General features: G+C 40.5%; 1 protein-coding gene across 2 annotated transcripts in view; it reads left to right on the top strand.

Annotated features, from left to right (window-relative positions):
- LOC134546349 (CD109 antigen-like) overlaps positions 1 to 24,353 on the top strand; it is a 211,467-nt gene that overhangs the window by 160,001 nt on the left and 27,113 nt on the right. Inside the window, exons 14-23 of one of the 2 annotated variants that reach the window (XM_063389124.1) lie at positions 3,937 to 4,177; positions 6,828 to 6,945; positions 7,078 to 7,270; positions 7,812 to 7,972; positions 8,411 to 8,549; positions 8,661 to 8,779; positions 21,037 to 21,176; positions 21,924 to 22,143; positions 23,452 to 23,629; positions 23,984 to 24,186. In XM_063389124.1, the coding sequence (XP_063245194.1) occupies positions 3,937 to 4,177; positions 6,828 to 6,945; positions 7,078 to 7,270; positions 7,812 to 7,972; positions 8,411 to 8,549; positions 8,661 to 8,779; positions 21,037 to 21,176; positions 21,924 to 22,143; positions 23,452 to 23,629; positions 23,984 to 24,186 (1,712 nt within the window). The remainder of the gene's footprint in view (positions 1 to 3,936; positions 4,178 to 6,827; positions 6,946 to 7,077; positions 7,271 to 7,811; positions 7,973 to 8,410; positions 8,550 to 8,660; positions 8,780 to 21,036; positions 21,177 to 21,923; positions 22,144 to 23,451; positions 23,630 to 23,983; positions 24,187 to 24,353) is intronic. The other variant, XM_063389125.1, reaches the window with a different exon arrangement.

A 24,353-nucleotide genomic window follows, 5' to 3' on the forward strand; every position in this document is an offset into this window, starting at 1 on the left:
ACGATACGCAGAAGACAGCACTGCTATTGGGTAGCAGATTTAGTTGAGTCTAAATTAATTTTTAATTAGTTATAAATTAGGGAGCAAATAAAAAGTCAGGAACTGAATGTTTTACTATGTGCAGAATCTTTAGTACTGTTGTTTTTTTTTATTAAAATTATGTATTTTGTTGTTTACTCAGCAAGTTGTTTCACATAAATACTGAACTTTATTCACGGGTGCATTTATAACACATATATTTCATTATTTTTATTGTAATTATACTGCAGTCTGCAGTGTCCTGGCACATTATGAAGTTATTTTTCCAACATGTTCAGAGTGATTGAAAAAAAATTGTATTTTGAAAATAAACTCAATAAATTTATTGGCAAAACCTGAAAGTAGCTTTTATACCAATAGGTATATTCACAGTTGTGACAAAATAGAGTGAGTAGATGTCAGTATCCAACTACCAGGTGCCAATAGAGCTTTGGGATATTAGAGAGTATCTGAATCAGCATAATTGGTTTAAGAGATGAGGCCTGTTGATATTTGCATCAGCAAAGAAGGTACATTAGCTGCTCAACATTTCTGTGCGCCACTCACGTCACAGTGTGTTTCAGATAGTCAGGGCCGTTGAGAGAAAAAAAAAGGTCCCAGGGGCAAAAATATTTGTCGGACCCCTTCCCAATTACTTCATGCACAAATTTTCACCCCTCCCCTCCCCACCCCAACCCAAAAAAAAAATAAAAAAAAATCTTAAGACTACACATGAACCATGGCCATAACTGTAAATAGGTACATGAAAGGTTTACAATGAATTCTATTAGCAATAGATTCATAATTTCCTTACCCCTAACACAAAAAAAATTTTTAAACTTAACTGAGATGCCTGAGTCCCAAGGTCTCAACACCCCCCCCCCCCCCCCCCCCAAAAAAAAAAATATTTCTCTCAACGACCCTGCAGATAGTTGCTTCAAGGAAATGCTTCTTAACTAGCTTGTTTAGCGAATTAGTTTATAAATACATGTGTAAAAACATTACTTACCTTATAAGCACAAAAATAACTGCAGTACAAATATGGCTAAATTTTCTCATTTAAAATTAAGCTATACCTTTGAATATATATACTGTATAGAAGTCGCGAGTGGATAGGATTTACTCTACGTTTTTCAGAAGCGTATGATGAGCAGCTTGGGAACTTCACCGCTGCAGTGCGCTGCCGTAACGCCCTGTATCGTCTTAGTTGTTATTTACACGTTAGAGCGCAGCACTGTCGCCCGGTGTCATTCCCCGCACCCCTCAACCATCATTCACTGCAGCTCAACGTCGTTCAGCGGGAGGGGGAAGGGGTGTCTGAAGAGTTGGACACTTGTCTGCTAGGGACCACCACAAGTCAATGCCCTAGAGATGGTGGCGATTGCGGCGGTGAATTAACCAACTACCTCAAAACCGTATTAGAATTTTTAACCTGGGCTGGCGACTTCTATACAGTATATATATTCAAAGGCTATACCTATACATAATTATTTTTTGTATAGTCAAAATAATTAGTCATGGTTGGTAAACTATTTAACTTTAAAGAAAGATAGCTTAAATGTATAAATATAATTTTAAAAAGGGATGCACCATTGTCCATTAGAACCATATTTGCCACTAGTATGAATTCAATTTTGAATTTAGATATGTACCTGTATTTAAATTACTAATCACAGTACATACATGACTACTGAGGTGATGCATGACTTAACACTGTGTGTCAGTTTTATTTGAGTTATAAACATTTCTATAAATTTTAAAGAGAGAAGTCTATTATAAAGAAACAGTGTGTTAAGTTCAGTTATGTCTTTAGCATTAGTTTTTGTACTAATACTAATTTATAGTTACAATTTTTACTAGTTCAGATGTAATACTTAAAAAGTGCAAATGAAGTGTGGAAAATAAAACGAAGTGTTATGCCTGATTTGTTTCAAGTTTACCATCTAGTTAGTTACAAACTTACTAGGCTATAGATAGTATTGTGATATTTGCTATATTTTCTTATGTTACCAGAACAAAATTAATAACTTAACATTAAATTGGCTACTGAATATTTTTGTGGGCTAGTGAAGGCTCATAGGTGGTTTATTGTAAGTCTAATAAAAACAAGATATCTTTTGATTCCTCCGGAGGCATAGATAATATTTTCACTTCAAGAGTTTTATTTTAATACGTGTTTAAATTTGGTACTGCCTTGTACGCATCATTCAGGGCAATTGTTGTTCATGAGACTGTTTACAACTGGAATTTTTTTTTTAGTTTTTATAAATTGAATTGCTAAACAAATTGATGGCACAAAATGTTTATTGCAAAAATACAATAGTACCCTAGGTAAGGTAGCAACTAATTCGAGAGCATAAAGAATTATTTACATTTAATATCTGTACAGAAGATTCAATAAAAGTTGGTATCAAGGGCATATCCAGCTCAAAAATTGAATAAAAAGGAAGGGGGGGGGGAATTTTTTTTTTTAGAATTTGTTAGAAGGGGGCATTTTCAGGAATGTCACCTCTTCCAGGAGGAGGTTTCACAGTGCCATACAATAATATACAGCAATAGGGAAAACATACTTTATTACAAAATAAATAATTGAATAATAGTATCAGAGGATTAGTTACAATATTTTTCTCTAGCTACAGCTCCTTGCTCCTGTTTTATTTTCCCCCCCCCCTCCCCCTTTTCACTACTTCAGCTTCACCCGCTTCCACTGATATTCTAATGGTTGGTATAGTGCTATTTCTGTGGCAAATAAAAATCAACCTAATTCACATAAATACAAGTATATTAACTACGTTCAAAATGTAAATATTTAGTGATGGTTAAAAAGAGCCAAGGACACAAAATGTAGTGGAATAAATGCACATTCTTCACATGGAATGATAGTTTTTTTTTGTATATATGTGTGTTCATTCAAATTTATATGACAAATGCATTGTGTAGCATGTTGTAATGGGTGAAGTGCTAAGTGTATCTTTTTTCTTTTATAATTCTACACTATTTTACTCTCTCTCACACTCTGACTGCTTACATATAACCATTACTGTGCATAGATGAACTTCTTTACTCTGCTTTTGTAATGTGTGTGGTTGCATGTGGGATTTTAAAAACTGACATTCATTGAATCATCATATGTATTCTTCCTAGGTGGAATAGTTGTATAAGTTTGTTAATGAACTGTCTTCTCACACATGGGATCACTCATATCTATAGATGTGACTATTATTGTTTTGGTGTGGATTATGTGTTTTTTCTGCAGCTGATACAGGGTGCCATGTGTATGTAATTGTGCAGACATGCTCCTGTATGCTACCGTGGAACTATGCAGTGACCTTCACTCTATCACTATAAACATTACCAATGCATCACTCCGGTACAATAGTTGGCTTATTTCTTGTGATTCACTTGAAGGTCCTCGGTGGCAGTGATTGCTGAGGAACCACACTATTGCGGCGAGAGTCATGGTTTCAATCCCAAGCTCATTAAGGGGCAAAGGTCTTAAGGGGCAAACATACAGCATCACGTAAGCGAGGTGGCATTGCACCGGACTCACATGCCATAGGGCCGGGTTGGAATCCCAGTCTGGCCAGTCTCTTTTCGGTTTTCCATGGTTTCTCTGAAATCACTTCAGCTTCTTCACTATAGTTCATGTTCAATTCATTGTTTCGTTGTGTGTTACCATCTGTAACAACCTTGCTGTGAAGAGGGTGCTAAAAGAAAATAGTCATAGTAGCTCTATTTAGGAATAATCACTTGCGGCCATATTGCAGTGATGAAGGCGAATTCCCAGCCAGCCTCTACGCTAAAAACACAAGACCTTTTTTCCAGTAGATCTCTGGCGGTATGGACACTGCAGCTGTAGTAGACAGTCGTGGCAGATGCAGAGTCCCTCAGGGGGAGTGTGCGTGGTGCTGCTTGCAGGCCGAGCGACGGGGCGGGGCCTCGCCCAGAACCGCCCCGCGAACCGCCCCATCCCCGCGCCGGGGCTGCACACCGTCAAGCCGGACCTGGGCCCCGCCGTGGTCACTGAACACGCGACCAGGCCCCCGCTGGCGGGCCCCTATGCCTTCTCCCGCTTCCCCGCCCCCGTGTGGGACTGGCCCCGCGTCCACCTCCTGCATGACTTGGCTCCCACCTGGCTGTTCGCCAACGTCACTGTAGGGTACGCCTCGCACTGTCTTCTGTCTCTGTCTGCTTTCTTCGCTATGTTCTTCTTTTCTTTAAGGTGGAGAGAGACCCTCCATCATGGGTATTCTGCATACTTTTAGAAATCATATAGCAGATAAAATATTAAAAATCAAAACTTTTCATTGACTATAGAATACTCTGGTACTGGTGTAGAAACTACGTGTGAGAAATATGTGAAAATAATTCATTCATGGATTTTTATAACTGTTACAACTGCAACAAAATTGATTTCAGCGTACTTTGTTGAGTATTAGGTCAGACACACTATTATTTATGCCCTGATGGAACTAAATTTTTAAACATAACTCTTAATATTAAATTTCAAATAAAAATATAAAATCCTGTATGGAGTGGTCTTACCCCTTAAGTGTAATTTTAGTCTACGTATGTGTCAAAACAGAATTTCTTAGACTGGTTTGCATGTTTTCTGGGATACCTCTTTGTTACACTTTTTAGGGGGCCAAGAAAATATTATGTAAAATGGATAAAGGTATAAAAAAAAATTATTTACTGAATAGACTTTATTTAGAACCACAGAAAATTGGTATAAAATGTAGGGAATGTGAAAGTACCTGGTTCTAATGCAATGACACACTTATAACACTGGAGGAACTACTAATTTCCAAAACCATGTACAGTATTTACATATCATAAATAAGTCAATTTTCACCATATGCACTCATAAAAGCTATCATACATAACTTTGGTGTTTTTTTTATTATGCTTCACTACACATTTTTGAAATAAACATGTGCATGCATGTACGTATCAGGAGTGGGACACAATTGTATAATAGATAAAGTTATAAAATGACTAATAATACTGCTAAAGGAAATTTTTGAGTACAGGAGTTGAATATGTTTTAGTAATATGCATCTAAAATTTGTTCTGTGCTGACAGTTGGTTTTCAGTTCAGGTTTTGTATTTATTTTCAAAACTATCTAATGTACCCATACTTTGCTACAGAAGGCTACATATAGAACATTGCTCAATTATGCAAAAATGGGGTGAGATATCCATTGGGCTGTTACAGTGACTATGTATCGAGGTTAGATATTAAAAACATTTTTTTATTTAATGTACTGTGACCAGTCAGTGAGTGAGTGCCACGCTACTTACATCCACCCGCACCTGTATCATCTGCTCCTCCTTGTGGGTACGCTATTGCCGTGCTACTCCAGCCCGCTCCTGCCTCGTTTCATGGGTCCCGCCCCTTCCGCACCCCGAACCAACACAAAACTTTATCTTAGTTTTAAAAACCATCTTATAATACAAAATATATATATATATATAATATATATATATACTTTTGGAGTAAAGGGAATAATTATAAATTAAAATTTGATATTTTGGATTTAACAATGTGAGGTTTTAAAACTACTTAGCATTTTTATATTTCAAATTTGATTTTTTTAAATCCAAAAGATTGCACTAATAAGTTACACAAAAATTCCACAGAGAAAATGTACGTATTAAAATGCAGATTGTTTTATTCCAAACCTAAATGTAAATTTCAGTGTTAATGGCCACACATGACTGCTGTAGAGAAAGAAATATGCGGTTTAAATTAAATATACAGCATATAATATTTTACAGTTGGAAAAACATAGTGATAATGAACCAGCAGTGTCTTGACATTGTGTCATTACTTAAAGACTCGCATAAAGTACCTGGGAAAAATAAAAGCTTAGAAGTGCAAACGCACACTCCCTAAAGAATCTTGTGTACCAAATTTCACGGGTCTATGTCTCTCCATCTTTGCGCTATGTGAAAGACAAGACAAACAATTTCTCTTCTTTATTATGTAGATTGAAAAATTGGACCCATGTTATATTGAAAATTGAAATATATTCAATAAACAATATATTTACTTAAAAAGTGTTGGCAGCACTTTTTTTTTATAAGAGGTTGCAATAAGTATAGATATAGTGGAGGAAAATTTTAAGTTAGAGTTATGAAGCTCATATGTGAATGAGCTATCATAAAGAGAGAATTGCTTATGTTAAAAAGAAGTGCCTGAAATTAATAGTGGTGTGAATGTAAATCTCTTAAATACTAAGATGTAACATAACACACAGTATATATTTCATTATCAGAAAGTTTATTCTTTTTCTTTCATGTTTAAGTAATGTACAGAATTTTGCACAACCACAAACCTTTTAAAATTTTATTTATATCTTTGCTAGGATTTTGTGTAAATGTTTATTACTAAGCAGTGCTTTAAACTTGTGGCTTATGCATCATTTTTTGTTGCATTAATTCAATTTCATGTGTAGCAAATTACAATGATCAAACCTGGTAGTATGTACTAAATGCATCTCAGTTCTCGATTAAAATCAATGCAATATGTGTGGGTTATCTGTTTGCTTGGTTATTGCCAAGGGTGCTCTTGAATGACGACAGAGTAGTATTTTTCTGTTTACGAATCATTTAATTATAGCCAACAAGTGGAGAAACATGTTCTGATCAATGTGAAAACGACATGTTCGTCTATCTCATCACTAATAGATACTAGAAAATGGAAACTTATATGTTTGCTGTATGTTAGTGCTTCCAAAATTATTTATAATTTTAATTTATCTCTAAACGCAAGACCTCTGTGCAGGATGATTTATGTTATCCAGGTACGAGGGTCGTGCCAGCTTGAGTAAAAAAGCTCCTGATACGATCACCTCTTGGGTCATAACAGGTTTTTCGGTGGATCCGATATATGGACTTGGCCTGTCACGTGCACCAAAGAAGGTGAACATAAAACTAATTCAAATTAATTTAAATGTTATTACTGTTCTATTTGAACAATCTTAAGCAAAAATTTTATTTTCATCATAAATTGTGGTTGAGATTTTAACGGATTGCATTTTCACTGCTTCACAGCTTCGCATCTTCCGCCCATTCTTCGTGTCCCTGGATCTTCCATATTCTGTGTTGCGAGGCGAGATAGTGGCTATACCAATAATAGTCTTCAACTACATGGACAAAGATGTAACAGCTGATGTCACGTTGGAGAACCAAGGCCTGGAGAATTTTGAATTTGCAGAAATATCAAATGATGTAACAGACACACCAAGTAAGTAGTTGTAAAGATTTTCTTGCTAAGCAGTTGAAAAATCCATAACACTATTCATAAAATTAACTTGGTATATATTTCACTTTCCAAAACTGGTTATGAAAACTACCTGTACAGTAAACATAAGAGGAGTTAGTATGTTTATGTAACTGCAAGGCTGCTCAGTATTAGTAATTTGACTGATATAAGCAAACAAATATTATTTCATCAGATATTGCAGGTCCATGAATTGCTCTGGAGTCCTAATTAGTAGTTCATTATGTAGGTACTTGTTTTCTGTTCATAATCACCAGAGTACAAAGCAGCTTCTAAACTACTACAGCATGTTCTTTCATGGCTTGAATTCAAGAAAAAAATTTGCATGGCAGTTGCCTTACAGACTGCACATTTATCATGCCATTTGTGCAAGATGTATTTTGAAATGATATGTAACAACTAGCAACTACTCATATAAGACACTAATAAATGGATACAAAGTTACACTTAGCTATTTTTAGAGTGCGCTGAGATCTTGTATTAAAATGTATCTATTTTTGTGCAGAACTGGAACTCTATAGGACAAAACAGGTATCAGTGAAAGCCAACAGTGGATCTTCAGTGTCTTTCATGATCACACCAAGAAAACTGGGCTACATTACCATCAAGGTCACAGCAAAAAGTATCCTCGCAGCTGATGCTGTGGAACGACAACTTCTCGTCAAAGTATGCTTATTTAATGCAGTTTGTCAATTATTTGCATAATGGTTGTCTTGCAACATAGGCAAAAATTCATGTCTTATATTGTACATATTAAGGATGAATTAGGCTTCTACTTTTTTCTTTATTAATAACACACACCTATGAAAACCACATGCTAGATATTTCCTTTTTTTTAAAGGTTGCCTGCAATAATGAAACACTAGTATAGATATGTTGAAAACTGTAAAATATAAATATAATGCAACATTTACTAAAGAAAAAAAAGTTTTATTTAAGGGTACACATTACTCCTAAAACTTTCCAACAAAAAGAATTAGAAATAATGAAATACCTATGTTAAATTAATTTTTTAATTTTAGAATATTTTGTACTTTGCAGGTACTGGTAATTGGATCAGTGTAACCTAGTATGTATTTAGTGTGTGTATAATTGATGTTGCAGGCTGAAGGCGAGAAGCAGTACCACAACAAGGCAATATTCGTTGACCTGCGAGAGAAGCACAAACTCAAGACAAATGTTACATTGGATATTCCCGAGAACATTGTGACTGGTTCTGAAATTGTGGAAGTCTCTGCTGTCGGTAAGGCTGAGTTGCACTACTTTACAGAATAATAATCTGATCTCATGTTAAGTTAGCCAATTACGGCGAGAATTTTGTATTTAACTAATTAGTTGCAAACTCTGTTTTAAGGTGATATTTTGGGACCAAGCATCCTGCATCTCGACAGCTTGCTGAAAATGCCATCGGGTTGTGGGGAACAGAACATGCTGAATTTTGTCCCCAATATTGTGGTTATCAACTATCTCAAGGTAAATTAGCTTGTTCGCTAACCATTTGCTATCAATAAACAAATAACTTTTTGAACGCTTTCTTGTATAATTTAATGTAAACCCAAATTTTTATCTTAGTTTATACTATAACTGTTCCAAAGTAATAAAAATGACAACCAAGAGTTAACTGACATGTAAATAAGATTATATTTTGACACTGTTAACCAGTAGAAGTGGTAAAAAATTTAGTGCTCAGCAAATTAACCACTTTTGGAATCTGTAATGTTGTCGCTGTCTACAAAATGTGAACATGAATGTCACTTTGCGTTCATTAAGGGTTTCCTGTAACATATCAAACACTGTCACTTGGTTTGGCATCTGCAAGTGTTTAGAATAACAAAAAATATTTTAATATTGTTTGTTATATTGCGGGCTGATCGCGCATTGCCGGTGATTTCGAGATGTTAACTATGGGCGCCACCACGTGGAAGGGCACGTGGACCCGGCGGAGTCTCTCACTCAGGGCGTGACGTAGCCCAAGTGGGGACGAGTTACCAGCCCTTTCTATCCTAGCTACCCAGACCTGGCCCGCTCTAGGCGTCGGGCACGCCACACTCCTAGACTCACTCACCACGTGATTAAATAAGTACTCACTTTATATTTATTCTCCAGATTTAATTTCACTAACACGTCTCTCTACACGCCCGTTACACGTTACACATTACACGGTTAAAAAGCCTGAGGCACGAATCGGTTTAGGTGAGGGCATGGTCCACACACGTGGCCATGCTGCAAAGTATACTTATTACACGGTGATGAAAAAAAACTCGACTGAGACAATTAATTAATTAAACAGCCCGCTGACCGAGAGCTGCCCCGAGGATGACGAACGAAAGCGATTTAAAAAGAATTAACGATACAGAAATTACTTGGTCAGTGATGAACAAAGGTTGAGGTCCCCGGGGTGCTGGCGCGTCTGCTCTCGGTCAGTGATGAAGATGGACTGGGCTGAGCTCATCGCTCGCAGGTGGCAACATGGCGCCCTTCGCGCCAACACAATTACCGTTACTGTATTCTACGACTCCGTGCCCCGGCGAAAGTTGAGTAAATTACAGATAAACATTAAAAATATATAAAAATTACTGACAATGGAAAGTTTGTTACTATTTACTTATTTAATGATAATTCATATAAAAGCATTCCTATCCTCGTCCAAGTCCGTGCCTGTTCGGGTCCGCCCGGGCAACGTCTATAGTTATTTAAGGTAACCTATTTAAATTACAGAAAACACAAGTAAATTGCACAACACTGGGGTAAAGACGAATGAAAACAAAAAGGGTTTACAAATAATATTAAAACGTAGCAAATTAGGGGTGCGGCGCACTGCAGCTAAGCGCCCTCTTGCCGGGCTAGACACACACGCACACACGCACGCACGAGCGGGAGGTTTGAACTGAAACGGTGGTTGGGCGGTGTCATATCGGGCTCAAAGGGGCCGCAGACCCGGACGACGTCAATTGCCCCCTCCGAAAGTAGGCCGATATGACAGCGCCGTTTGACAGATGGTTGGGGGGCGTTGCCTGTGGTGTTTACGTCGCGCACTCCCACGTGGCAATGTTGATGTTTATGTTTGTGCGGGCAGGTGGCAATGTTGACATGACGGACGGACAAGCAATGTTTACACGATGGAAGGGCGAGCAATGTTTACATGATGGCGGCGAGCAATGTTTACAAAATGACAGTTGAGCAATATTTACACTATGGAGGACGATACACACGGACAGAATGGGCGCTGGCTGACTAACCTTGTGGGTGGTGACCCACCAGTTGTCCCGAGCCCCAAATCTGCGTCAGCTGCGGCTGCGGCGGCTGCTGCGTGTGATAGCGTGGCGGTGGCCAGGGCGCCGGCCGGCAGGGGCGGCGGCGGCCAAGGTCAGGCGGCTCGTGGCAGGCGGGCAGCAAGCGCGGGCGGCGCTCGGCACGGCCCGGCTCCGCCTCGCCGACAGGCGGGCGCTTCGCGGCCCGTCGTGACAGACGGGTGACAGGTGTCGAAGTCCGGGTGGTGGTCACGTTCGGTGGTGGGACGGTCGGGCGTCCCGGCGTCGTGGCGTCGACCTGCATCGCGACAGGCGGATGTAGGGAGCTCAGGCGACTCTTCACGGTGCGGCGTCCCAATGTTGCCAACTTGCGACATTTGGGTGGCGTCTCGTGCGGCAGGGCACTTGACCGGTGTTCCGGTACTGCGGCGATCGGCGTCGGAATCGGGCGTCGTGGCGCCTCGGTCGATTCTGGCGTCGTGTCAGGTGGGCATGTAGGCGGCGTCAGCGTCGGCGTCGCGCGCGTCCGTCTCTTTCGGTCCGGTTCATCCGTCTGTGCCTCGAAGCCAGGCGGGCACAGAGGAGCAAATCCAGGCGGCGGGGCGGCGCTCAGGCGTCTCGGCGTCATGGCCCTGGACATCGTGTCGCAAAGCGTCCTGTTTGCGACTGCGCACTCTGGTAGCGGTGACGACGGCCGGATGACGTCGAAGCCAGGTGGTGGCGACAAGGTGACACGAAGCGTCGGCGTCGAGTCTGGTGGCGTCCGTGGCGAGTCGTGTGGCGGAGACGATGCGGGTTTCGCCGGAAATGACCTTGGTGGCGTCGGGACGGCGGTTCGGTGCGGTGGCGAGGTCATTCCGGCGTCGGGAGGTGTCTCCGACACGAGGCGGGTGCTGGACGGCGTATCAGACTGCGGCGGGACGGTCGTTGTCGGGCGTCGCTCGGTTGGCTTCGGCGAGTCAGGCGTCATCATAGTCGGGATGAGTGGCGTCAGGTCGGCGAAACGAGGTCTTGCTGGCGATGATGCGTTAGGACCAGCGTCGGGAGACGTCAGGTCGACGAGAGGTGCCGAGGTTGGCGGCTCCAGGACAGGAGGTGGCGGAAGCGGAATTGTCGGCGTCGGGACGGCGAGCGTCGGCGTCGGGATAAGTGGCGTCGGGTCGACGAAACGCAGTGTGGCAGGCGGCGGCGGGATCGGACTTGTGTCGGGAGACGTCAAGTCGATGAGCGTCGGCACGGCGGGCGTCGGCGTCGGGACGACTGGCGTCTTTGTCAGGGCGGTAGGCGTCGGTAGCGTAACACGTGACGGTGCGGGTGGCGTCAGGACGTACCTTCGTGGTGCTGGTGTCGGCGTCGTGCGTGAGGAGTCGGCTTGGTGCTGCGGTGACGTTCCGGCAACGGGCGGCGTCCCTGGCACGTGCTGTGTCGGCGTTTTCGGCGTGGTTGGCTTCGGCGTGAGAGGCGTCGTCGGCGTCGGAGTGAGCGGCGTCTTTTTCGGCGTGGTTGGCGTCGGCGTGAGTGGCGTCTTTTCCGGCGTGGTTGGCGTCGGCGTGAGTGGCGTCTTTTTCGGCGTGGTTGGCGTCGGCGTGAGCGGCGTCTTTTTCGGTGTGGTTGGCGTCGTCGGCGTGAGCGGCGTTGGCGTCGACGTGAGCGGCGTCTTTTTCGGCGTCTCTGCCTCGTACTGCGCCTGGGTGGCTAGGTCGGCAGTGCATCGTGCGCACGTGAAGGTAAAAAACTTGCGCAGTATGGTCCATTCACGCTCGCCGATACAGCCACGATGCCACAGGCCGGCACATTCCTGGCAGCGGTAGCCCTCGCTACTACCTCCGGGACACGACCTCGCTCCACACTTCGTCACGCCGTGTATGCGGTACTCCGTACAGTAGCCACACTCATATCCGGCGGCGGTCCTGCCATACAAGTCCCAACTCGGGCAGGGAAAGTAACACCCGATACACTCGTCCGGATACGGATACATGTCTACGCACGTGGTACTCTACACGCGAACAGTCCTCACGAACACATCAGCACTGTGTTACTTACTGCGCTCGGAGTCCGTTGTTTGTGCGCGGATTCCTGGAAGCGTGCGCTTGGCTGATCACGTGGCCGGCGCGCCAGAGTCCCGCTATGCGCTCCGCGCGAACAATAGTTCCGGCGCGAACTTTAGTTCCGCGCGCTCCGCGTAACAACCGCCTATCTCACACGCTCGTACAGGTCTGGTTTTCGCGGAAGATGTAACTCGCCCCACGCTCTTGGGCGCCATTTGAGGGCTGATCGCGCATTGCCGGTGATTTCGAGATGTTAACTATGGGCGCCACCACGTGGAAGGGCACGTGGACCCGGCGGAGTCTCTCACTCAGGGCGTGACGTAGCCCAAGTGGGGACGAGTTACCAGCCCTTTCTATCCTAGCTACCCAGACCTGGCCCGCTCTAGGCGTCGGGCACGCCACACTCCTAGACTCACTCACCACGTGATTAAATAAGTACTCACTTTATATTTATTCTCCAGATTTAATTTCACTAACACGTCTCTCTACACGCCCGTTACACGTTACACATTACACGGTTAAAAAGCCTGAGGCACGAATCGGTTTAGGTGAGGGCATGGTCCACACACGTGGCCATGCTGCAAAGTATACTTATTACACGGTGATGAAAAAAAACTCGACTGAGACAATTAATTAATTAAACAGCCCGCTGACCGAGAGCTGCCCCGAGGATGACGAACGAAAGCGATTTAAAAAGAATTAACGATACAGAAATTACTTGGTCAGTGATGAACAAAGGTTGAGGTCCCCGGGGTGCTGGCGCGTCTGCTCTCGGTCAGTGATGAAGATGGACTGGGCTGAGCTCATCGCTCGCAGGTGGCAACATGGCGCCCTTCGCGCCAACACAATTACCGTTACTGTATTCTACGACTCCGTGCCCCGGCGAAAGTTGAGTAAATTACAGATAAACATTAAAAATATATAAAAATTACTGACAATGGAAAGTTTGTTACTATTTACTTATTTAATGATAATTCATATAAAAGCATTCCTATCCTCGTCCAAGTCCGTGCCTGTTCGGGTCCGCCCGGGCAACGTCTATAGTTATTTAAGGTAACCTATTTAAATTACAGAAAACACAAGTAAATTGCACAACACTGGGGCAAAGACGAATGAAAACAAAAAGGGTTTACAAATAATATTAAAACATAGCAAATTAGGGGTGCGGCGCACTGCAGCTAAGCGCCCTCTTGCCGGGCTAGACACACACGCACACACGCACGCACGAGCGGGAGGTTTGAACTGAAACGGTGGTTGGGCGGTGTCATATCGGGCTCAAAGGGGCCGCAGGCCCGGACGACGTCAATATTCAGGTACATCATCATCTTGTCTTGTATATAAAAATGAATCGCAGTGCGTTAGTCTGGCTAAAACTTGAAAACGGCTGGACCGATTTTAATAATTTTTGTTTTGTTCGCCTTAAATCAGGGGTGGTTTAGGGGGATAAACACTTTAATAGAAAACCAAACTAGCCGCTAGTTGATTGATGGCGTGTTTGTGTCATTTCTCCTTGGCCGCCATAGATTTGTCAACTTCTTATCCTTCTCCTTGGCGAGACCTGTCCGCTTAGTGAAGTTTGATATCAATTGTGAATATTTCATTGGTAACTATTTGTGGAAATAGTGTAAAAATATCTGTTATTCATTCCTTGCGGTTGTGTGAAATCTATAACATTTAAAATCTTTCTTTTTGACGTGACATTGTCTAATAAATCGATGAACGCCGGCTGCACGCACGAAAAAGTGTCCCACTACAGATGTGTTCTGTTTGCTCATTGTACGCATGCGTGGCATCTCTCTTCCACTCGATTGGAACAACCATCGAATTGACTTTTCAATCATATTTTCGTCGTTTGAATTATTAATATGATGTAATTTAATGATCGTCCACCGATTTTCAGCACAATCGGTACGGTTATTTAAAAGTAATGTTGAAAATTCAAATACTTTTGAACCGACAATGGTGTTTTACAGTTACACACAATAATTCAAATTACACCCGGGATCTTTTGCACAATGTTTTAAAAAATATTGTAACACATTATAAATAAGTTTGGTGTATTTGGGATGCGTATTTGTTATAAAATCGTGTTAATATTATACCCCTACCGTGAACAAAGTTTTTATAAATATATATATAACATTTGAAACTACATTACCTTTGTATGGCCTCGTGGGTGTGTGGTTAGCATACCTAACTCTTAAACTAAAGGTTTTTGGTTCGAAACCCGGCAGCTGCGAAATTTTTTTTTGTACTTGTAAAAATAAATATGGTGCACGCAACATTTCAAAAGTAATAAATATATTTGAATTAATGAATGCAAATAAAAGTAAATTTATTAATTCAATTGCACATTTCATTTCACTCCTTTGTATCCATACAAAATAGTGATAATTCAATAAAAATGATTCAATTTTATTCATAAAAGTATGCAGAGGTAGATTTTATCATGCAAAAGATTGAAAAATTAAAAAAAAATTCTTCCTCAAAGAATATAATATTTTTAATGCCTAAATGGTTTGGTTGCAAAAACCTATTACGGCTCAGTCTCAGGCCGAATATGATATTTCCTTTTCTTCTGGATCAATCATTTCATCAATGTATTGTTATGATGTCACGTTAAACTATCGTCCGTAAACCGACTTTACAGACAACCAATATTTTTTTTTCTTCATAAAAATGGTAGTGGATTTTAAGAATTTATTTGGTTAAAGCGAATTTAATTACATTTTGCGAACATTCATTTTGATCAATCATTATATCAAGGCTTTTTGGTTAGTAAGGTTTTATTGTTTTTTTTAAGATTTTTTGATTAGTAAGGTTTAATTTGGTTGTTAAGGTTTTATTTATTTGGTTAATAAGGTTAATAAGGTTTTTTAATTATTAAGGTTAATTGACTTTGCACGCTTAGACATAATCACTAATTCAATCAAATGTGTTTTAGCTAGACTCGAGAAATTAGTTTGAGAATGTCAATATTGTAAAGATCTCAAGGTAAGATCGACAGATTTGAGTGACTGTGAAAACAATTCCGTGTCGTTTAACAGGGTTCATTACAATGCCAAGGAGAGGACGAGCTGACATAGGTCGTAGAAGTCAGACAAATGCGCAGTGAGCTACTTAACGTGCAAACCATACAGATGACAAGCGAGAGACGGATAATGAAAATAGTCGTTTTGGCATGTCTGAATTACGTTCGAGAGCGACTGAAAATGAACGACAAGTGAATAGATTCATAATGCAACGAATTCGTGGACATCAAACACAATGCCAGCGAGCAAGACAAAATGAACATGACCGATTGCGCCGACGCGGTGCGCCTGTGAACCTGGAACAAACGGCATTCCATTACAATCCCAAAATCAATTACGGTGCGGACATGTCAGTAACTATTGGAGAAATGTCAGTCGTTTGTCCGCATTGCAAGGCGTTGAAATTCAGTGGTAAATCTCCTGGATTATGTTGTGCGGATGGAAAAGTGAAATCGCCTCAATTGATCCCGCCACCAGAGCCATTGCACTCATTAGTTTCTGGAACAGGAAGTGATTCTAACCATTTTCTGGCCAATATCCAAAAATACAATAGTTGTTTTCAAATGACGTCTTTTGGCGCAACACACATTGTACGAGAAAATTTCATGCCCACTTTCAAGATTCAAGGGCAAATATATCATTTAGGAGGAGCGCTGTTACCACCACCTGATGTGGACCATCAATTCTTACAAATTTATTTCATGGGAAATTTGGATGCGGATGTTAATCAGCGTTGTGCTCACAATCCGATAATCAAGCAAGTAATTGTCAGAGAATTGCAAACGTTTCTTCATCAGAACAACGAATTGATCAAATTGTTCAAAATTGCATTGGATTGGATGCCGTCCGACAGCCATAACATCGTAATCAGGGCTGACAAAATGCCTTTGGGTGAACACGCAAGAAGGTTCAATTCGCCGGCCGACAATTGACGAAGTAGCTGTTATTGTCGGAGAAAATGTGCAATCTAGAGATATCATGCTTCATCGTCGGAACAATGAATTGAAACGCGTGTCCAAAACGCACAGGACTTAAGATGCGCTACAATATCCATTGATATTTTGGCAGGACGAGGACGGATACCATTTCAACATAAAAATGGTTAATCAACTAACAGGTGCTCAAACCAATAAAAAAGTAAGTGCTATGAATTTTTATTCATACAGACTTATGAATCGTGAAGGCGAAATAAATCACATTTTGAAGTGTCATCGTCTTTTCCACCAGTTCGCAGTTGACATGTATGTCAAAATTGAGACTGAGCGATTGACATATATTCGTTTGAACCAAAAGCAGCTCCGATCTGAAGAATACATTCATCTCCGTGATGCGATTAATGCCAACGGTGATGCAAACAATGTAGGAAGAATGACAATTTTTCCGGCCACTTACATTGGAAGCCCACGCCACATGCACGAATACGCACAAGATGTGATGTCGTATTTTAGACAATATGGCCGCCCAAACCTATTTATAACATTCACCTGTAATCCCCAGTGGATCGAAATCAAGAATGAACTGCTACCCAGCCAAACTTCAGTTGACAGACATGATATTACTGCCAGAGTTTTTAAACAAAAATTAAAATCTCTGATGGATTTCATCATAAAGAACCGTGTGTATGGTCAAGTTCGTTGCTAGATGTACACCGTTGAATGGCAAAAGCGTGGTCGGCCTCGTGCGCACATTTTAGTTTGGTTTGTAGAAAAAATCATGGCGAATGAAATTGATTCAATCATCTCAGCTGAAATCTCGGATGAAGCTGTTGATCCGAAATTGCATGCAGTGGTGACTAAGAATATGATCCATGGACCTTGCGGAGCTTTCAACAACGACTGTATGATCGATGGTAAGTGTTCCAAGCGATACCCGAGAGACGTGATTGCTGACACTATCACAGGCAATGACGGATACCAATGTATCGTCGGCGATCAGTTGCCGAAATGGGAGATTTGCAGTTGTGAAGGTCAAAGGGCAAGATGTTAAAGTGGACAATCGTTGGATTGTGCCGTATTCACCTATATTGTCAAAGGCTTTTGAGGCTCACATAAATGTGGAATACTGTAACTCCGTCAAGTTAATCAAGTACATATGCAAATATGTGAATAAAGGCAGCGATATGGCTATTCGCTGTAACAAATGCAAAGACGAAGTATCTCAGTATCAGATGGGTCACTATTGCAGCAGCAACGAGGCGATTTGGTGCATCTTTTCCTTTGCGACCCACGAAAGACACCCCACAGTTGTACATTTGGCAGTACATCTGGAAACGGACGACGAGTGTGTTTCAATCCAGAAAACTCAGCGTACAGAGCAGCATTGCCACCGTCGACAACATTGACAAGCTTCTCGGTTTATCAAGTAGATGCTTTCGCTCGCACTTTGCTGTATGCTGAAATGCCACGCTACTACACATGGAACACATCATCGAAATCATTTCAGCATCGGAAACAAGGAACACCAGTTGAAGGACATCTAAATGTATTTGTCTCAGATGCTCTGGGTCGCATATATACTGTGCATCCAAATAATGACGAATGTTACTATCTTCGATTTTTGTTGGTGAATGTTCGTGGTCCGACGTCATTTCAACAACCAAGAACTGTTAATGGGCATCTATGTGCAACTTACAGTGAGGCGTGTCACCTCTTACAGTTGCTTGAGAATGATTCACATTGGGATAATACACTCAAAGATTCTGTCATATCTTCATCACCTCATCAAATTCGCACATAGTTTGCAATTATTATATACACATGTTTCCCTTTAAATCCGAACGATTTGTGGGTCAAATATAAGAACGAGATGTCTGAAGATGTTTTGCATCGTGTGCATCACCAAACTTTTAATCCGACATTGCAAATGACTGCAGAAATTCACAATGAGACATTGATCATGATAGAAGACATGTGTTTATTGATGGCGAGTAAAATGTTGTCGTATTTGGGGATGATATCACCCAATTGTCCAATGCAAGATGTATTTAATCACGAGTTACAAAGAGAACAACAATACGACACCGAAGCATTAGCCGAAGCAGTTCGTACAAATGTTCCGCAATTGAATGAACAACAAAATACTGTATATGACTCTTTGATAAAAGCTGTGAACAATGGAACTGGTGGAATTTACTTCCTGGATGCTCCCGGAGGGACTGGGAAAATGTTCTTAATTTCATTGCTTTTGGCAAGGATTCGATCGCAGAATGAAGTTGTCCTAGCATTGGCTTCATCTGGAATAGCAGCGACTTTGTTAGAAGGTGGACGAACTGCACATTCTGGCTTGAAATTGCAGCTGAACATGCAAATCAACGAGACACCAGCTTGCAACCTCGCCAAAAACAGCGCAATGGCAAAGATTCTACAGATATACAAATTGATCGTTTGGGACGAATGCACGATGGCCCACAAGAGGTCACTGGAAGCGCTGGACAGAACATTGAAATATCTTCGTGACAATCAAAACATTTTTGGTGGAGCCATGATTCTGTTGTCCAGTGATTTTCGTCAGACTCTTCCAGTTATTCCACGATCAACTGTAGCTGACGAACTAAACGCGTACTTAAAATCATAAAATTTGTGGCGGCACGTGAAGACACTCCGATTGACGACTAACATGCTAGTGATTTTGCAACAAGATCGAAATACAGATGTGTTTTCGAAGCAATTGTTGGACATTGGTAATGGAAAAATTGCAGTTGACATCCTGACTTGATTAGTCACATTTCCCACTGATTTCTGTCAGTTGACCGAATCGAAGGAGGAGCTCATTCAGCGTGTGTTTCCGAACGTAGCACAGAACTTCAAAAACCATACTTGGCTGCGCAAACGAGCCATATTGGCAGCGAAAAACAAAGATGTCGATGATTTTAATGCGTCCATTCAAAATTTCATTCCGGGACAGTTGTTTTCCTTCAAATCGGTTGACACAGTTATCAACCAGGATGACATAGTCAACTATCCGACAGAATTTTTGAATTCCCTAGAACTGCCTGGATTACCACCTCACAATTTGCAATTGAAAGTAGGCTCAGTCATCATCATGTTACGTAACATCAACCAACCTCGACTATGCAATGGAACGAGACTGACTGTTAAAAAGCTTATGAACAACGTCATCGAGGTGACTATTATCACGGGAAAGTACAAAGAAGAGGATGTTTTGATTCCGCGCATCCTGTTGATTCCAACGGACATGCCATTCGATTTTAAACGACTTCAATTCCCCGTGCGTCTGGCCTTCGCGATGACCATAAACAAATCTCAAGGCCAGTCGTTGGAAGTTTGCGGAATTAACTTGGATTTTCCGTGTTTCGCGCATGGACAACTGTATGTTGCGTGTTCGCGTGTCGGAAAGACATCATCTTTGTTTATTTACGCGCCAGAAAACAAAACGAAAAACGTAGTTTACCAGAAAGCTTTGCATTGAATGTTTACTGCATTTATCTTTCATGTAAAATAAAAACATTGCATTCATTTGAATTAAAAACGAGTTTCATTTAATAATCAATCAAAACTCAAGCCGTACATGATGCGACTTATATTATTGATACCAATGAATTGGAGTTGGAAGGGTGATAAAAATTAATAATATATTTTGAAGAGTTGCAATCAAATAAATTTTAGGTGGTACGAAGTTCACCGGGTCATCTAGTTTTCTAATATTTTTTTTCTCTTTAGGAGTGAGGTTAAAAGTTAAAGTTAAAAAGAATGAATAAAAAAATTTTTTTTTTTCCTTATTAAAATGTTTTTATGCGATACTTTTATCTTTAGTGAGATTAACTTTTCGAGAACACATTATTACCAAATTTTTACATTGGTTTCAAGGTGTGAGCTAATTTTGCTGAGGGAGATGGGAAATGTTATTGGTTAAGTGCCCATACTTGCTTGTGCTTGAAGAACCGAAGTGTGTAAATCTATAGCTTGTATTTGTGTATTCTAAGTATAACTGCACATTAAGCCAAAAATTATATTATAAACCAATATGCTATCAACACTGGCAAGTGTGCAAAATATAACCTAGTAACATGGACTGACACTAAAATTATATTTTATAACACTACAATGATATTTTATAAATACATACTTACATAGTTGGAACATTAGATTTTATTATTTTTCATTTCAATGTGAAGCATTGGAGATTTAGTTTTACAGTAAATTTGTACAAAAGTTTTACAGAGACAAAAGTTTTTTTTTAGTCAAAATATTTGTATTATAATCTTCAAAAAAAAAAAAAATTAAATACTGCATATACAGTTTATTGGATTGGTATAACATCAGGTTTGTTACACAAAAATCTTGTAGGTGTCCTGTGTAGGTTTCTAATGTTTTTGTCATTTTTGACCAAGCCACCAATTATATTGCTATATTTAACTGACAGTAATTTTTTTTCTTCAGAATACTAATCAGCTAACTCCAGCAATTGAAAGCAAAGCCCTGAAGCTGCTGGAAATAGGGTACCAGCAGGAGCTAACCTACAAGCGGAAAGACGGATCTTTTAGCGCGTTCGGCAACAGAGACAGCAACGGCAGCACATGGTAAACTTGGGGTTATTTATCATGCTGTCATCAGACATGGCACTAGTATTTTACATGATTTTGAGAAATACGTCCTACCAGTTTACACGAACTGTAAAGATGTGAGCAAAATAAAAAAATCTAAATTTGTTTTATGTTGTAATGTAGTTTAAACTGAGTAATCAAATTAATTTAAACACAAGCAGATATTTGGTTTTGTCTCCAGGAGAGGTTCATACAATGTCTCTTTCACAATTTATTTTATAAATCTGTGAAAAATGATAGTAACATTATGAAAGTTGTTAATAATGTGGTGTTTCCACTTATTAATTATGTTAAAATTAATGCATGTCTCGTTGGCAGGAACATTACGCAGAATTTCATTTTGTGAAGTGTGTGTGTGTGTGTGTGTGTGTGGGGGGGGGGGAATAGAACTACTTATCCCACTGTTTGCTTTCAAATTATTTCCTTTTGCTGGTGGGAAAAAATAGGATTGTATAGATGTCTTTATTTAGGAGGGAGGGGGTGTGTTTGTGGTGGTTTATATACATATATAATAGAGAGAGAGAGCGCTCCATCTTCCCGCCACTGCTGGTAGTGTAGTTCAGTACAAATATTCTTACTGGTAATTAACATTTTTAAAAAAGAATTTGGGGGGGGGGGGGGGGGGGGGGAATAGAACTTTTTAATTGGCTAAGTTAAAATTTGGAATGGAATTGTTTGAAATACACCATAGAGGTATTGCAGATTGGTTTTGTCACCCCGCAGGTTGACAGCGTTCGTGGTGAAGTCGTTCCGCCAGGCGGCCCCGCACATCGGCGTGGAGGAGAGAGTGGTGCAAGAGGCCCTGCAGTGGCTGGCCGCCCGCCAGGCCGACAACGGGAGCTTCCCGGAGGTCGGCACCGTCATCCACTCGGACATGCAGGGTGGGGCGGCCCGGGGCCTGGCCCTCACCGCGTACACCCTCGTCGCCTTCCTGGAGAACCAGGTAGGTGCCTAACTCGCATCGCTATCAGTCAGGGGCTGTTTCTGTAAAGTTAACACTATACCCACTTTTGCATTTGTTCTTCTGTCACAACTATTTTCAACAGATATCTACTTAATGTGATATAATTGCTGAAATAAATCATGCAAGTTAAAACAACTACAAATACTTGCGCAACATTTTTAACTAATTTTATAACACTTAGTAAATATCTGTTGAATATATTTGTGACAGAACAACAAATGCAAGAGAGGTATAGATGTAAATTTACAGGAATAGCCCTTAACATAGCGTGTGAGACTCCACCTTAAAGGCCCTGCCTACCTGATCGCACATACAGTGTAGTGAGCAGAGCTTCAGAAGAAACTGCTAAAGATATCATAGTGGTGTCTGTTTACAAAAAGCATTTAAGAATATGCTGAGGATGGATGAGTAGTTCTGTTTCCATATTAGATTTTAAAATGTATTTTTAGAAAAGTAAAAATGGCTAAAAACCATTTTTTCAGAATAATTTTTTAGGTATGAAACTCCTGGTACTGATTCCTGAAAGCATTCAAGAGACTTGCATTTCACCTTTATCTTAATTTCTCTGCCATATAATGTTATGGTTACCACCCTAATTTCATAGTTGTCCTATGCTTGATGAGAAGACTGTATGCCAGTTAAGTGGAGGCGATACGTACCATAGCGCCAGCGAGCGTCGCACTTGTCACCCTGCCTCACTAACACAAATACACTTCTGACTAGGTGGGTCCCTTAACAGTTACCTTTTCAGCAAGTTAGTGGGAGGGAGTGTCCAGTGTGATTATGGAAATTCACTGTCATCCAGGATTTGAAAAACCAGTTATAATCAATGCCAAAATGTGTCATAATTTTAACAAGACATGAATAGGATTTTGTTGATAAAATGTTATGTCTAGTGACTCACTTCAGTGAAAATATTTCTATTACTTAAATAAATAAATATATATATATATATATATATATATATAATTATATATATAATATATATATTTCATGACAATTTAAACACAATAATTATCCTTACAATATTTTTACAGGGAAATAATTTTTTTTCCATAAATTATTAAATTTTAAAATAACACATTCTTGCATAATTTTAGTTTGTTAACCTGCAGTAATAAATGTTTTTTTTTGTATAATTTTAACTATTGCAGTGTTTAAAATTGTATGAAATATAGTATGTAAAGTTTTCATCCAATGTTTGCATGCTTCAGTTCAATCTCACTTTCTAATTCATTGTTGTTTTGTGTATTTAAACATTCTTATTATGCAACTGGTTTGACACAGAAAGCTGCACCACTGTACCAGAGCGTCATAAACAAGGCTGCAGACTATATAGCGAGGAACCTGGACGGGCTGGAAGACATGTACGCTATCGCCCTCTGCAGTTACGCCCTTCAGCTGTCTGGACATCCAGCCAAGGAAGCCGCCTTCAATATTCTGGAGGGCAAAGCAATGTCTACAGGTATGGTACTAGCAACACCACCACTTACATTTTAATCCTGACTGTTGTAGAAAAGATTAGATAACAAAGAATTAATGATTTTGATTAGCATAGTTACCGCACTGTTTACTTTTGCGAGATGACTCCACTCGAATGCACACGTGAATAACTGAAATGCAATTATAAAATTATTTAAGTTTAATGCTGTGCTCTCTCTCTCTCTCTTTCTCTCTCTCTCTAGAGAAAGAGAGAGAAATATCATTACAACAAAATTAAACTTTTTTTTAAATTGATAGTTTTCCTTTCATCTTCCCCCCCCCCCCCCTTCCCCTTGGTTCTCTCTCTGAGAATCACATGGTGTCTTGTTTGTGACAGAGGACACCAAAATGTGGAAGAGACCACTGCAGAAGGAGGACGAGAAGAACCCGTGGCACGCACTGCCCAACTCTGTGGACGTGGAGATGAGCGCGTATGCCCTGCTTAGCTACCTGCAGAAAGGCCTCACACAGGATGCCATCCCCATCATGAAGTGGCTGGTTTCACAGCAGAACGAGAACGGAGGGTTTGCGTCCACGCAAGTACGGATGAACATTGCATCATGTTACTGCTAAGCCAGCTAATGTTTAAAGAACTTAACGAAATAAACATCAAAAAATATTTTCTCTAGTTAGTGAAAAAAAAAAAAATACAAAAAATAATTTTTATATTAATATCTGTTCAAAATTTAGTTGAATTCAAACACCAA

The sequence above is a fragment of the Bacillus rossius genome, chromosome 1, assembly GCF_032445375.1.
Source record: "Bacillus rossius redtenbacheri isolate Brsri chromosome 1, Brsri_v3, whole genome shotgun sequence".
In the NCBI taxonomy this organism is placed as follows: Eukaryota; Metazoa; Arthropoda; class Insecta; order Phasmatodea; family Bacillidae; genus Bacillus; species Bacillus rossius.